General features: G+C 42.1%; 1 protein-coding gene across 3 annotated transcripts; it reads right to left on the bottom strand.

Moving 5' to 3' along the window:
- Positions 1-1449: 1449 nt before the first annotated feature.
- fbxo25 (F-box protein 25) lies at positions 1450-14001 on the bottom strand. 3 transcript variants are annotated; one of them, XM_058410194.1, is made up of 11 exons: positions 13685-14001; positions 13361-13476; positions 9460-9563; positions 7611-7660; positions 7415-7507; positions 7226-7319; positions 6578-6762; positions 5538-5720; positions 4234-4377; positions 2715-2741; positions 1450-2359 (listed from the first exon to the last, which is right to left on the bottom strand). In XM_058410194.1, the coding sequence occupies exons 2-11, from the start codon at positions 13474-13476 to the stop codon at positions 2270-2272; spliced, it is 1086 nt and encodes a 361-aa protein (XP_058266177.1). In that variant the 5' UTR covers positions 13685-14001; the 3' UTR covers positions 1450-2269. The 3 variants fall into 3 exon arrangements, with proteins under 3 accessions (XP_058266177.1, XP_058266176.1, XP_058266178.1); XM_058410193.1 differs by having other exon boundaries at positions 13785-13999; XM_058410195.1 differs by lacking the exon at positions 2715-2741 and having other exon boundaries at positions 13785-13983.
- Positions 14002-15863: the final 1862 nt, after the last annotated feature.

Genomic DNA, 15863 nt, shown 5'->3' with positions numbered 1-15863 from the left:
AAAGTCATGGTTACTTTGGTGGTGTTAAGGAATTTAACTTTCTGGCCATTCCTGACCTACAGTTCTGCCTCATATTGAGTCACGCCTCCTTAAATCTGAAGCTGGTGTGGATGGATGCCAGAATGTTCTGATTAGAGTTCTTGGTGCACTAGATCACACGTCTCTTATTACTGAGCCGAGCTGAATGAACCGACTCGCCAAAAAGAGTCGACTCCTAGCTGCTCCTGTAGCCACATGAGTCGTTTATTAGTAGTGCCAATGAGAGTCGACTCTTAAGCAGTTGTTCCTTTCAGAACAAAATGTTGCTTGGGAGCCTGAAGAATTGACTTTTCAGTGAGTCAAATTTGGCTCTTCTTAACAGATTGTCCAAATTAGAACAAAATATCAGTGAGCTGCCTCGGCGCCAGGTGAATCGATTTGTATTGGTCACCTGAGTCGCTTGGGAGTCAACTCTCTCGGCTCCCAAAGGATTCGAATCACTAATTGGTCAGTCAGTCGATTTAGACGAGTCACAAAAGTTTGAACGAGAACCGAAAGAGTCGGCTCTTTTCGGTGATGACGTCACACTCAATAAACATCTCGACCAGCCATAACATTATGAGCACTGACAGGTGAAGTGAATAAGACTGATGATCTCCTCATCATGGCCCCTGTTAGTGGGTGGGATATATTAGGCAGCAAGTCAACATTTTGTCCTCAAAGTTGATGTGTTAGAAGCAGGAAAAATGGACAAGCGTGAAGATTTGAGCGAGTTTGACGAATTGTGATGGCTAGACCACTGGATCAGAGCATCTCCAAAACTGCAGCTCTTGTGGGGTGTTCCCTGGCCGCAGTGGTCAGTATCTATCAAAAGTGGTCCAGTGGTGAACTGGTGTTGACTCGGCCTCCAAATTCCCCAGGTCTCAATCCAATTGAGCATCTGTGTGATGGTGCTGGACAAACAAGTCTGATCCATGGTGGCTCTTACCTTGCAACTTAGAGGACTTAAAGGATCTGCTGCTAACATCTTGGTGCCAGATACCACAGCACACATTCAGGGATCTAGTGGAGTCCATGCCTCGATGGGTCAGGGCTGTTTCGGCAGGACAAGGGGGACCAACACAATATTAGTCAGGTGGTCATAATGTTGTGCCTGATCAGTGTATAGTTCTAGCTCTGCAAAAATGGAGACGTTAGCTAATAAGGAGAATGTGTGTGTGTGTGTGTGACTTGCTAAATTAAGCGCTAAAACAACACAGCTGTAGCCACAAGCTGCCTCTAGCACAGTAAAGTTTTTGTATCATCACGTAGCTAATCATCAGCACACACTTCACTTCAGGATAAAAGCATGTGTGAAGTGAATAAATGTGAACATAATTACTGATAATCAGGTGAAGATTCGATTCAGGTGTGAAAACACTCAGCGGCTTCATGCAGTGATACACGGCTGACCACAACTGACCAACGAGATCATTTTTCCCCATGAAAAGTTTAATCATAGTTGTTTTTTTACCCCATATTTTTGTGGGGGTTTTTTTTTAGCAAATCTTTATCAGTACCATCAAAGGGTCAACTTCATCCATTACACAGACGTCCCGAGATTATTGAAGAAATATTACAAAGTGCAAAAGAAGGGATATAAAATACATTAGCTCATAAATAGCAGTGCTTACATAATTATTATTATTCTTTTTTTTTTGTGTATCATAAAGACACTGGTTGATTGATATGGCAAAAAAGCAACTGGTGCAAATGTAGACATTTAGTGTCAAACAGGTCAGATAAATGCACTACACAACGAACCGACAAGGATAAACTCGACGTCACGGCTACGTCAACATGCATTCGGTTACTATGAAAAGCCTTGTTCTATCCCCCCCCCGGTGGTTTTTCTTTAGTTTTCCTGTCCTTCTCTCACTATAGCATGCAGCAAAGCTTCTTTATTAACTCCACCCGACTATTCCACGAACCAGCACTGAACGTGAGACTGGGAAAAAAAAAAATTATAATGATGATGAAATGACGAGAAAACACTGACACCATGACATCTTTAGAATTAATAAGCCCTTAAAGTTTGGGTGAGGAAAAGAAGAAGGAGTTGGATAACGGCAAACATGGAACAGGAATGTCAGCTCGCTCCCGCACGGCTGCTTAACGGGGAGGAAGAGAGGATAAAGAGAGCAGTCTGTAGTGAGGAAAAGATAAAAAAAAAAAAAAAAAAATGAAATGAGTGTCAGGAATGAGAACTCTGGGGTTTATTTGGGGTCAGTCCTTCACTGTGCAGCAGACTTCAGAACTTGAAGAGGTCTATGAAATGCTGGGGTGAGACGGGCGTGAGGCAGCTGTCCGGGTCGTTGGCCGTGCAGGGGTGTCCCGAGTCCTGAGAGAGAGAGAGAGAATGATATTCATCCCACATGGATATCAGCCAATTTTGCTCCTAGTCTTAGATATTTGTGGCATCATGGACTCGAACCTGCGATCTCAACAAAGGGAATGTTACATTAAACATGTCCCACAGACAGTAAGAACAGACACCATGAAGTGGAATAAAAGTTTCAGTGAAGGGGATCCACCATAACAGCCCAGTGAACGAGGACGTGTGAGAGGGCTCCAGGTCGGGTGACGTGCAGAGTTCAAACAAACAAAGCATTATAGAGGACAGATGGACAGGATGGCCAGTGCAGGACGAAAGAGACGGACACAAACACAATGGGAACGATGAATCATGGCTGTACCTTTAAGACCAAAGCCACGTGTCGGTCCTTTGGGAGGGAAGGAGCCGGGGTGGGACGGTAAAGCAAACCAGCAGCAGAGCAAAAAAAAAAAGGGCAAAGGGTTAAAGGTCACAGAGGAGGGCGTTCTAGATAAGAGCATCGCAGTGATTTGGTGTGATGTGAGCTTGAACTAAACCCAAATGATTCGTTCAGATCATTCCAGCGATAAATACAGGAATAGCAAGATAATACTGACTCAGATCGTATGATGGTGTCAAAAATATAACCTTCTGTGTAGTAATAATAATAATAATAATAATAATAATAATAATAATAATAGAAGGAAGAAGAAACAGGAAGTTGTTAGGAATAAAAACACCATATTAGTGTGCTGTTACACTCACAGACCTTCTGCTTACTGGGTCATTTTGTAGTTTTCTAATCATCTTGTCAAGTCTAAAGACTGTGTTAAAATCCCAAAGGTCAGCGGCTACTGAGATCAGACTTTTCCTCCAATCTGATGTTTGATCTTAACCATAACTGACCCTCATGACCCCATGCATGCTGACATGCATTAAGCTGCTGCCTCATGATACAGATGTACGGGGGTTCCTAATAAATTGGTCAGTGAGTGTGTTTATAGTATTATTTAATGTTGTAGAACGTGCAAAAGCCAAGTTTTCTACTGTTCACACAACACGCAGGGTTTCTGCGACTGCACAAAACACGGTCTCTGATTGGCTGTCTGTTGCTAAGCATCTCATCATAACAGTCTATACGTCAGGCACCGCGATGTGGAGTTACCACTGTAAAAGCCACGCTGATGCTATATAATATACACTGACCAGGCATAACATTATGACCACCTGCCTAATATTGTGTTGGTCCCTCTTGTCCTGCCAAAACAGCCCTGACCCATTATGCACTGTGTATTCTGACCCCTTTCTATCAGAACTTCTTCAGCAGTTTGAGCAACAGTAGCTCGTCTGTTGGATCGGATCACACGGGCCAGCCTTCTCTCCCCACGTGCATCAATGAGACTTGACCACCCATGACCCTGTCGCCGCTTCACCACTGTTCCTTCCTTGGATCACTTTTGATAGATACTGACCACTGCAGACCGGGAACACCCCACAAGAGCTGCAGTTTTGGAGATGCTCTGATCCAGTCATCTATCCGCCATCACAATTTGGCCCTTCGTCAAACTCGCTCAAATCCTTGCGCTTGTCCATTTTTCCTGCTCCTAACATCAAACTTTAAGGAAAAAATGTTGACTTGCTGCCTAATATATCCCACCCACTAACAGGTGCCATGATCTGGAGATCACCAGTGTTACTCACTTCAGTGGTCATAATTTTATGCCTGAGATTTCTAAATAAATCTTTATCCCCAGAAGCTGGACGTACTAATCCCAAAAGCCTCGGTCATCACTGCCTGCCGATCTCTATCAGGATCTCAATAGTTAGACTCCTCAAAACAGTGCGTCGTGTTTAAAAATCAGTACGACGGCTGACGTCGTTTGCGGCGTCTGAGTGTTTACCTTCCAGAAGAGGATGCTACAGTGTCTGCAGAAGTGGAGTGTGTCGCCGTACTGCTCCTTCTTTGGGTAGTACTTCTGCAGCGTGAAGAACATCAGCTTCCAGTCTACGTGACCTTTCTCGGACATAATCAAGTGCCTGCAGAACTACACACACACACACACACACACACACACACATTTATTTTCACTTTAAATTGCATTTGGCAGACACCTGTCAGAGTTCCTGAGAAACACAGCTGGATTTTCACCTACACTGCCCCCTTGTGGATACAGAAACAACAACATCTCACCAGACCTCGTTCCCTTTAGAAGTCCCACGCTGTAAAGGACACACGGTTCAACAAGCGCTGATGAATCCATGATGAATCCAGCGGCTCTGACAGCAGCCGAGCCAAATCACGGGTTTATAATGATGCACCATTTCTATAGTAACAGCTAATTCACTGGGGTTTGTACAGCCGGGGCTTCACATAAACATATTAAAAAAGGTTTTCTGTAAGAATATGTTTATTTAACCTTTACAGAAGGAGGTTCCAGTGATATAGTAAAGCTTTAAAGTTTGCGAGACAAGTCTTTGGAGGTTGGGCGATGCATCTAGAGAGGAAGTGACAAACTGGTGAAGCCATGACTGTTTACAGCTGAAAGTGATAACAGGAAGTAACCTGCTTCACAACATTAAATATAATTATAATAGATAAAAGCTGTTCTCACATCGCACCAATCATCCATTTTCTATACCCACTTTATTCCTAATCAGGGTCATGGGGATCTGCTGGAGTCTATCCCAGCACACATTGGGGGAAAAGGCAGGGGTACACCCTGGACAGGTCACCAGTCCATCACAGGGCCACACATATAGACAGACAACCACACACACTCACACACACTCCTATGGGCAATTTAGAATTACCAACAAACCTAATGTACATGTTTTTGGACTGTGGTTACCCAAACTCTGCACAGAAACCCGGGATTCGAACCCAGGACCTTCTTGCTGTGAGGTAACAGTACTAACCAATAAGCACCAATCAACCACTGATTAATTTCCAGCCCATAATAACCCTTCAACCTGAGGAGAGGATGTGCTAAACAACTCAGCGTCTATTTACAGCTCTGTCATGACAACCTCTGGCCAGTTCACACCTTCACCTCCGTCATCAGACTGACTTCCTCAAACCTTTCTGCTTTGAACTTCGCTTCCACACCAACACACATGGATTAATCATTTTCCATCTTTATCTTTTTTTTCCGTCCCCCTTTATTTCTCTCACATCCCTTCTTAAAGACAATTCACACTCCGTCACCTGTTTCTCAGCAAAGTGAAACTGGCACAGCTTCTTCCACAGCTGCCGGTCCTCGCTGAGCATGTGCAGCGTGGGCGTGGCCTGTCCCAGGCTGATGATGTCACAGGCGTCGCTGAACTTGTACAGGATGTTGTTCTGCATGTGCAGCGGAAGGTCACTCAGCGTCATGCCGTTGGAGATGCGCTGGAAACGGAATGAGAGTTTAATTACGAGTTAAGCACACGATGGTGACCTGATCGTTACCTGGTTTCTATGGAAACGCTTCCAAAGAAAACTCTCAAAACTATTCATTATTCCGTCAAGACAAGATGTTAGACAAGTACCTGGTGTGTGTGTTTATGACGTGATGTCACACTAACCCCAAATGTGTGGAATTGCTTATATACGTTAACTGGTAATTACGAGTTGTGAAACTCGTAATTACCGGAATTCCAACATGACAGGAACCCATCATGTAAGGAATAAAACCCATCGAGTCATGCTGTAATAGGAAAATAATCAATAACCCTACGCTGTGATGCAGCCTGATATCAAGCGAGGCTATAATCACCAACCCCAGGTGGATTGTTTTCCACTAACATGTTTAACAAACGTGTTTTATCTTTCCTACACCATGCTGATGTGTCAGGAATCACAGCATTCACTTTATCTCGGAGTGGAAACTCCTTCAAATATCCTTTCACTTTAACACCTCCACACAGAAAACACCATCCCAACAGCTACTACATAGAAGAACGAGTGTATTAATATAAAGCCGTAACTCCGAATACAGCTGCCATGAGACTACTGTCCTAGCTGATTGCATATTAAATGAATCCAGACCTTTCGGCCAATCAGATTCAAGCATTCAACAACACAGTGGTATAAAAATACTTGCCAACGTATCAGTGTTTATTCTATTCATTATAGTGTGTAATTATATCCAGTGATTTATTATAAGCAGGACACTGAGGTAGTGATTGTGTTGATTAGGTTAACTTCCTCAATGAACTCAGGATGTGCACAACACACACACACACAATAAAAAACACACTTAATACCTTAGGGATCTGTAAGTTGTTGAGCTGCTGTTGCCAGTTGTGAATGGTTTCCAGGCGGCACAGCCAAATGTTGATGTTCCCCACAAGTACAGACTTGCCCACTTCACGGATGAGAGTCCCGAGAACTGAGCTGAGGTCCTGCAGCAAGGCTTTAATCAGCCGCGGGTTCTGATGATCGTCCAGAGCTATAAAAAAAATATTAGAAAGTATTGCAACATCAGTATTGTGATTGGAACCACAGACAAAAAAATACATATATTTTACAGCATGATTCTTTGCTTTGGAAATATTTTTAGATTTTTTTCATTCTTAATATTTATTTATTTATTTGTCTGTCTGTTTATTTATTTATTTTTTATTTAATTACATTATATTTTTAACATCTTAAATTTAATTTTATTTATTTATTTACCATTTCCTGCCTAAATTGTGTGAGCTGCAAATCAGAATACAGCGCATGGGAGAACATCCACACACACACACACACACACACACACACAGACAGGGTGGAGCCAGGATTCGAAACCCCCCCTCCCCACCTTGTAGATGAGAGGCAGATGTGTTAACCACTAAACTATCATACCCCCACATTGTTTCTATACTTGTGTACAGAAAGCCCTGGTTTCTGGTTTCTGGCCTGTCTCTCACCCTTTCTCACGATCTTCTCCAGCACGTTGAAGTAGTTTTTCTGAGCGGCTCCGCTCAAAGACGTCAGCTGGGACTTGGCGATTAAATGCAGCAGCTACAGAGACAGAAACACAACAGCGGTCAGCGGGTGACAGATGAAGCGATGCGCAAAGGAGAGTTAGATGATATAAACGGAGCAGAAAGTCGTACTTTGACCACGTAGTTGAATCTGCGTATGTCCTGGATGGCGCTGGAGAAGTCCAGCCTGTTGAAAGCTTCCCCCAGCGTACAGTAGCCGTGTCTCTGCAACACACCACACACACACACAATAAAAGACATGTGACGTGTTTATGACTGTTTACTGACCTTTAGCAAGGACCAGTGCCGTGTGAAAGAGATGGCTCACCTCCCTAGTGCTCTCTTTCTGAACGTAGATCCACCGCTCCTTATACAGAACTAAACACAGAAGAGATTCATGCTGTGATCAAGCTGCTGATGGTGACATGAAGTAAATGTAAGAATGGTAATTTTGCCAAGAAGGTTTTATATAAATGCCTGTAAACTGTAAACAGTGAGAAAAACAGCTGCAGCTTTCTTTACGGAGATCTTAAAGCCACATACAATACACCCTAATAATAACTGTATATACAATAATATACTATAATAGATTCATACACACACATCTATAGTAATTATGTACACAGATCAGGCATAACATTATGACACCTGTTAGTGGGTGGGATATATTAGGCAGCAAGTCAACATTTTGTCCTCAAAGTTGATGTGTTAGAAGCAGGAAAAATGGACAAGTGTAAGGATTTGAGCGAGTTTGACGAAGGGCCAAATTGTGATGGCTAGACCACTGGATCAGAGCATCTCCAAAACTGCAGCTCTTGTGGGGTGTTCCCGGTCTGCAGTGGTCAGTATCCATCAAACAGGGTCATGGGCGGTCATGGCTCACTGATGCATGTGGGGAGAGAAGGCTGGCCCGTGTGATCCGATCCAACAGGCCAGCTACTGTTGCTCAAATTGCTGAAGAAGTTAATGCTGGTTCTGATAGAAAGGGGTCAGAATACACAGTGCAGGACGGGTCAGGGCTGTTTTGGCAGCAAAAAGGGGACCAAAACAATATTAGGCAGGTGGTCATAATGTTATGCCTGGTCGGTGTATATTAAATAAACATTTTACTAAGCTTAAAACGTGTGATAGTGTAACCAGGAGCTTTGGAGCAGCTTCAAATTTCGTGAGCATCGTAATTCTTCATGCCTCTGTCTGTAAGTTTATCACCTTCATCTTTATTACCAGAAGCCTGGATCTGAATCTTTAGTCTGCGTAGAATCGTGTAGAAGTGTGCGATTTGTGACGCAGCTCCAGGTTTCCATTCAGTTTCCACAGTAAAAACGAATAACTCTAGCTTTGTATCTGAACTTTTCTGTAGGGAGATGTGTATTTCATGAAAAGTGTATGCTTGTTGATATGTGGAGAATTCCTGTTAGGAGACATTAATTTAACATTTACGGAAGGAGTCGTCAGCGTCAGTGGCTTGTAACAGGAAGTTCTCCACAACCGGAAAGTTTCCCAGACAGACAAGTGGGTGGTTTTTCTGTTGTTGTTGTTGTTTTCCTGTAATAAACAACCTTTTTCGTTCCTGGCTGATTAACAGCACTTGGTCTATGCGGAATATTAGTTCTGTATCCTTCGGGAAACTGAATGAATTTTTCTCAGAACTATTCCTTTAAAGAAATTGTATCGCATAGTGCACCAAAAAAATAAAAAATAAAAATAAAAAAATAAATAAAAAATGCCGGTATGCCTGCATGCCTTTCTGGAATAGCAGACGATTCCAGGCCAAATATGGGGAAGCTGTGGCAATGGCAAAGTGTTTTGTTTGCAGCCAAATGTCAGCTTTCCACAACAGATGGAATCCGAGCCAAAAATGTCCGAATGCAAACGATTATATCCCGTGAGCAGGGCTGTGAGCGGAGCTGTGAGCGGTTCTGTTCCATCCTGTGAGATATGGAGATAATGAGGGTTGAGAAGTCGGGGCTGCGCTCTCGCAGGCAGGTTCGGATTATTTCCTCCCACACTGGTATGCGAGCCAGATTAAAGCGGCGAGCCTGCACCGGCACTCGGCCATCACTCATCTGCTATCTGGCTTTCCCATAAATGGTAATCCAGGCTCGGGCTAGAACAGGATATTCACAATCTCATACTAATAGATGCCGAGATGTATTACGCTGACAGATGGTACTTACACTGTGATTTTGTGTTGTTGTTCACCAAGTCCTTCTTCCTTTTCTTGGCAGCTACTTCACACACGTTCTCTGCGTATAAGTTCTCTTTGTTTTCGTTGTCGAGTCTGTAGTAAAGTAAAAAGAGGCAGGAATGGATGTGAAAAATGTTAAGCGCAGACAGTAGATCTTACTCACTGACGTCAAAAGAAAATCCTGGGAAGTCCGGGGTACATTCAATTTCCGAGTCATTAATCAAGATTAAGAAAATAATAAAACTCAAACGGTTATTCGATTATTGTTTATGAGCCAAGAAATCGTCCAGAGAAAAATCTAAAAGCCACATATTTTTTTAAATAAATAACTAAAAGGGATGTGATAGCTCTGTGGTTAAGGTGTTGGATTACTGATCAGAAGGTTGTGAGCTCGAAGCCCATGTCCATCAAGCTGCCAAAGCTGGGACCCTGAGCAAGGCCCTTAACTCTCAATTGCTCAGCTATATAAAATGAAATAAACTGCTCTGGATAAGTATGAGTGCCAAATGCTGTAAATGCAAATAAATTGTAAACGAAGCTCAAAAGCATTTGATTCCATTCCAGCTAGCTGTAGCGCTGGTTTACTTTGAAACCATATCCTGAAGCAATTATAGACACGCTGAGACAATGATAAATAACTCTGTTTGTAAAAACGTTACATATTTTTAATGTAAATGTGGTGGACCGTCAGGGCCAGCAAGGCCTTCTCTGCTGGCCTAAACAGCAGTGATTTGAATCACTGACTTAATATATTTAATATATTTTTCCATGAATGTGTATTAAATTATTCCCAATAGTCTATTCTCTACATTTCATAGCTTTTCTCTCGGTTGCACTGCTTCCAGTAGTGTATATTTATGATAAGAGTATTTATCCAATCATATTTCAGCCAGTGGCTGACATCATGTGTTGCCGGGGTGAAAGAAATCTGCCCTTCAGAATCAATAGTGCAGGCGCCGTAGATTAAAATAAGTGGCGATGAAACTGTTCCATTAACCAATCAGATTTCGAGTTGGCGTCACTGGGGCCATCTAGCAGGCATATGATTACGTCAGCAATTTCCTGTCCTTTGATTGGATAATTGGAGTAGTCAGAGGGAACCGCACAAACTAAATAATATATATATATATTTTAACTCACAATGGCTGACAGAGGAGAAGAAATCGATTTGAGAACATCCTTACAAATGTATTTTCGGACCGTAATAAAATGGACTATTCCTTGTGAGGTGTGAAATACGGTCGCCTAATTTCTTTTTTACTTTGTTATTTAACGGTTGATTAGTATCTATTGCCATGGCGTCATAATGATGGTATAGAGATGGATTCATTCAGGAGTGAATGAAGGTCTAGGTGTGAAACGCACAGCCTGCCACTGGTTTTTAATAATTGTCTACATTGTCTAATGAGCAAGCCAGAGGTGACGATGGCGAGGAAAAACTCCCTGAGACGACATGAGGAAGAAACCTCGAGAGGAACCAGACTCAAAACTGAACCCATCCTCATCTGGGTGATTATACATCATTTCCCAAAATTCCACACTCCCAGTTTTTTTTTCCGGTTGAATAAGTGCATCATCCGGGTAACTGAAGTGCCCTTTTTATTGGATCCGTGTTGGAATTTTCAGTGTGAACACTACTCACACTGTTTATAATACAGAACGGAATCGTGAACAAGTCTGCGATTTGGGACGGAGCGTAAAATAAGTGCGATTGTGTGACCTGCGTAACATTTTTTGTCATTTCTGTCATTTCTGAATTCATTCTAGTTTGAACAGAAATTCCTTCCTGCAAAGAGAGAGGAAAAAAGGGTTGCTTCTTCATGCCTCTGTCTGTAACTTTATCATCCTTATCTTGTATCTGGATCTTTAGTCTGTTGTAACATGTTACATACTGTAGTGGATGGTCTGGTCTGACCATGTGCACTTCCTAAAAAAGTCTCATGCTTGCTTTAGCGGATGCTGTAAATCTGTAAGACCTACTGCTGTGATCATTAACTCCGTCCTGTCCTCACTGTAGGACTTTTCTCATAATGATCATCCTATGAACGGATAAAATAATAATAATAATAATAATAATAATAATAATAATAATGTAATCCTTTCTGAACTGAGGCTCTGTTATGAGTCCTCTCTATATTTCTTCCTCATATCACAGCTCTACAGATTAAAACTGAGTCGAATAAAGGAGACAATCATTTGTTCTGTTGAATCGAAACACTTCATTATCCATACAGCGAAATGAAACACGGCCTTAAAACACGTAGGTGTGTGTAGACGAGTTTGGGGTAAAATAAGAATAGTCCTCAGAGTGCTTAATATAGGCATGTCCACGTGTCAAAACCTCCTTAACTTCCTGTGTGTGTGTGTGTGTGTGTGTGTATGTGTGTGCGTGTGTGTGTGTGTGTGTGTGTGAGAACACACGCAGCCCAAATGCAACCTTACCTCCATTTTGGAGCTGTAATTAGAGGTTATTATTCCCCACTCAAGTCTGTCCAGGCTAATTCTAACACAAAAGCACTTAGCTGCTACACAAAACCATATCTGTACACACACACACTACTTTTCAACTAGGAAAGCGACAGAGATGAAGGTTGTTTGGCCGACTGAGGATCTGGAATCATGTGTACGATGAGTCAGAGTCCATTCTGTCTTAGTGTCTTAGACACATAATAAAATATTAACCGTAGAGCCGATCCCTAACTCGGAGGTTGCCGTTGAGCAGACTTCATACGGATCACATCCTCTTTTAATTAAACGTCGCTTTGAATAAAAATACATGCTTAATCCTGGAGGATAAAAAAATAAGGGTAAAGGCATCGATGCAAAACTAGGTGGAGAAGAACGATATTGAAGAACCGAGCCGAGGCTGTAGCAACATACATGAGGTTCGATTATCATCACGCGAAAACAACAATTAACCATGACCTTTGAGCAGACGTGTGGGTGTTGCTCTCTCTAATGTCAGTGTTGTGGAAATACTGCACACTAAATGAGCTTCCTTTTTATTTTAAAATGATTATAATGACTGTATTTTTTTTAATACTTCATGCATTTCTGAACTGTTCCAGTTAATAAAATCGTTTTTAAAACTATGGAACAAAATATGAGATGCGAAGGTAAAGATGTGGGTTGACGGCTTTAGAATTTAAAAAAAAGAGGAACTGTGATAAAAGGGTGGTGTGATGCGTTTGTAGTTTATACTGTTGTAGTTAAAGTACAGGTTCAATAGATTTACATTATATTGCCAAAAGTTTTGGGACACCTCTCAAAATCATTGAGTTCAGGTGTTGTTTTTCAGGGCTTGGGGTCGGCCCCTTAGTTCCAGTGAAAGGAACTCTTAATGCTTCAGCTTCATACCAAGACATTTTGGATAATTTCATGCTCCCAACTTTGTGGGAACAGTTTGGGGATGACCCCTTCCTGTTCCAACATGACTGCACACCAGTGCACAAAGCAAGGTCCATAAAGACATGGATGAGCGGGTTTGGTGTGGAGGAACTTCACAGCGTCTTGACCTTAACACCTTTGGGATGAATTAGAGAGGAGCCGGACCTTCTCGTCCAACATCAGTGCCTGACCTCACAAATGCTATTCTAGTGGAATGGTCATAAACACACTCCTAAACCTTGTGGTAAGCCTTCCCAGACGCTCTTAGGGCGGTCCAACTATATATTACATTCACGTGCATGTAAAGGCAGACGTCCCAAATTTTTTTGGCAATATAGCGTATATTTACAGTGACAAGATAACAGTTTAGTGTAATGTAAATGAGGTCATTGAGGCTTCTCTGCCTTCTTTATACACTTTTGCATGTTAAAATGTTGCTCAATTGGTGCTGCAAAGGAATAGCAAAAGCTTTTAATAAATAAATAAATAAATAAAAGTCTTACTCTTCCAGCTGAAATGCTTTACTGTTTGCACCAAAGAACTCGAAAGGTTTCCATCCATCCTCGGTTTTGATCCAACTCCAGCCAGGAGATCTCCAGTCTTGACCCAAGAACGGCATCTTCATCATGATACAGAGAGACAACACAAATATCAAAACCCCAAAAAATAAATGAATACGTGTTGAAAGATGATAAAGAGATAAAGAGAGAGAGAGAGAGAGAAATCGGTGAAGTTTGTGTTGTTGTTTGTTTGTTTACGTAAACACAGCTGATGGATGCTTTGTGTCCGTCCACAGATGTCATCATTTAAAGCACACAAACACTGACCTTTTATACAGAGGTAAAGCTCGACCACACAAGGCTTTGTCTGGACACACAATGCATTAATAAATTCAACAAGATCCGAGTGACCATAAACTTTCCTCACCGCGATTTGTCTCTTCTTTTGCTGCTCGAAATGTCTCCCCTCTTCTCTGTTATTGACGGAAGTAAACACTCGCTAGAGCGAAATGTGGAACGCTGCTCCGCGCCTTCTGATTGGTCCAGGCGATGGCGTTTATTTTTGTTGCTACCCGGAATTCTTTGCTCTGATTGGCTCCCGGGAGTGTCACTCATTCTCAGGTCCGGCCTCTGTGTTTTGTTAAGGCCGCCTCGCTACACGTGACCAAGAACCGCACATGTTTCCAGTGGGGTTTTTTTTTTTGCCTTGTTGAGTGAGGAGGGATGAAAAGAACCAGAAGAAACATGAATGTGTGTTATTCACTGCAGAAAAATGATGGACAGATTCAACCAGCCAAGCTGGCTATTATGGGAGAACATAGGAAACTGAGTAGTTATAGTCAATGAGTGTACTGTTGAATTTGTGGAGTTAAATACAGCCATCCTCTGTGTGTGTGTGTTTATTTAGGATGCTCAACCAAGAGCAATAATTTTTTTAATTCAATTTATAACCATCCAGGGATGTGGTAGCTTAGTTATTAAGGTGTTGGCCTACTGCGCAGAAGGTTGTGAGTTCAAATCCCCAAAGGTCCATCAAGCTGCCGTAGCAAGGCCCTTAACCCTTAACTGCTCAGTTGTATAAAATGAGATAAAAATATAAGTCGCTCTGGATAAGGGTGTCTGCTAAATGCCGGAAATGTAAATATTGCAACCTAGGATTGTGAACACCTGACCATCACACCATATCTCAGGGATCCTCAAATCTGGCCCACGAGATCCACTTTCCTGCAGAGTTTAGCTCTAACCTTAATCAAACACACCTGAGCATACTAATCAGTGTCTTCAGGATCATTAGAAAATCACAGGTAGAGGAGTTTGATCAGGGTTGGAGCTAAAGTCTGCAGTGGATTGGCCCTCCAGGGCAAGATTTGAGGAACCCTGCCATATCTGGTTCTATTTCTACAAAGTTAGAAGCAAATGTATATAGATGTCTAGAATGTCTTTGTATGCTGTATCGCTACTTGACGTGGAAAGAACGTGTTTAAGCAATGCAACGTCCCTGTGCACCTTCTCATCAGTGACCTCTTTGAACCGTTTGCCAGAACAGCCAGGCACAAGGACAGTTTTTTTCCTGCAGGCTATATTCAGTCTGAACAACTAAAACATTCATTACTTTACACTGTCTACCACACATTTATACATAGAATCCAGACACTGTACATTTGTGAACTGCACACTTGTTAATAGCAATGGCATATATGTGTATAGTGCATTGTTTAATTTTCTGTTTTTCTCTCTACTGTGTAATTCCTACGTACACTATATTGACAAAAGTTTTGGGACGCCTGCCTTTACATGCACATGAATGTAATATGGAGTTGTCCCACCCCTTGCAGCTATAACAGCTTCAACTCTTCTGGGAAGGCTTTTCACAAGGTTTAGGAATGTGTTTATGTGAATTTTTGACCATTCCTCTAGAAGTGCATTTGTGAGGTCAGGCACTGATGTTGGATGAGAAGGCCTGTCTCGCAGTCTCCGCTATAATACATCCCAAAGGTGTTCTATGGGGTTGAGGTCAGGACTCTGTGCAGTTCCTCCACACCAAACTCACTCATCCATGTCTTTATGGACCTTGCTTTGTGCACTGGTGTGCAGTCATGTTGGAACAGGAAGGGGTCATCCCTAAAGTTGGGAGCATGAAATTGTCCAAAATGTCTTGGTATGCTGAAGCATTAAGAGTTCCTTTCACTGGAACTAAGCCCAACCCCTGAAAAATAACACCTAAATACAATGATTTGGAGGGGTGTCCCAAAACTTTTGGCAATACAGTGTATGCCTGCACTTGTATCATGTATGTTTGCTCTATGTCAGTACTCTTTCTACACTAGAGCTCCTGTCGCCATGTCAAATTCCTTGTGTGTGTAAACATACTTCATAATAAAGCTCTTTCTGACTACACCCCAGACCGCCTCATCCAGCATCAGTGTCTGGTCTCACTAATGCTCTCGTGGCTGAATAGAAGAAGAAGCCATTAATTTGTCACAAATACATTACAGTAGAGCAGAAT

The sequence above is a fragment of the Hemibagrus wyckioides genome, linkage group LG15 (genome assembly GCF_019097595.1).
Source record: "Hemibagrus wyckioides isolate EC202008001 linkage group LG15, SWU_Hwy_1.0, whole genome shotgun sequence".
In the NCBI taxonomy this organism is placed as follows: Eukaryota; Metazoa; Chordata; class Actinopteri; order Siluriformes; family Bagridae; genus Hemibagrus; species Hemibagrus wyckioides.
The sequence above is the reverse complement of the archived record's forward strand: the minus strand, read 5'-3'. Positions and strand labels throughout refer to the sequence as shown.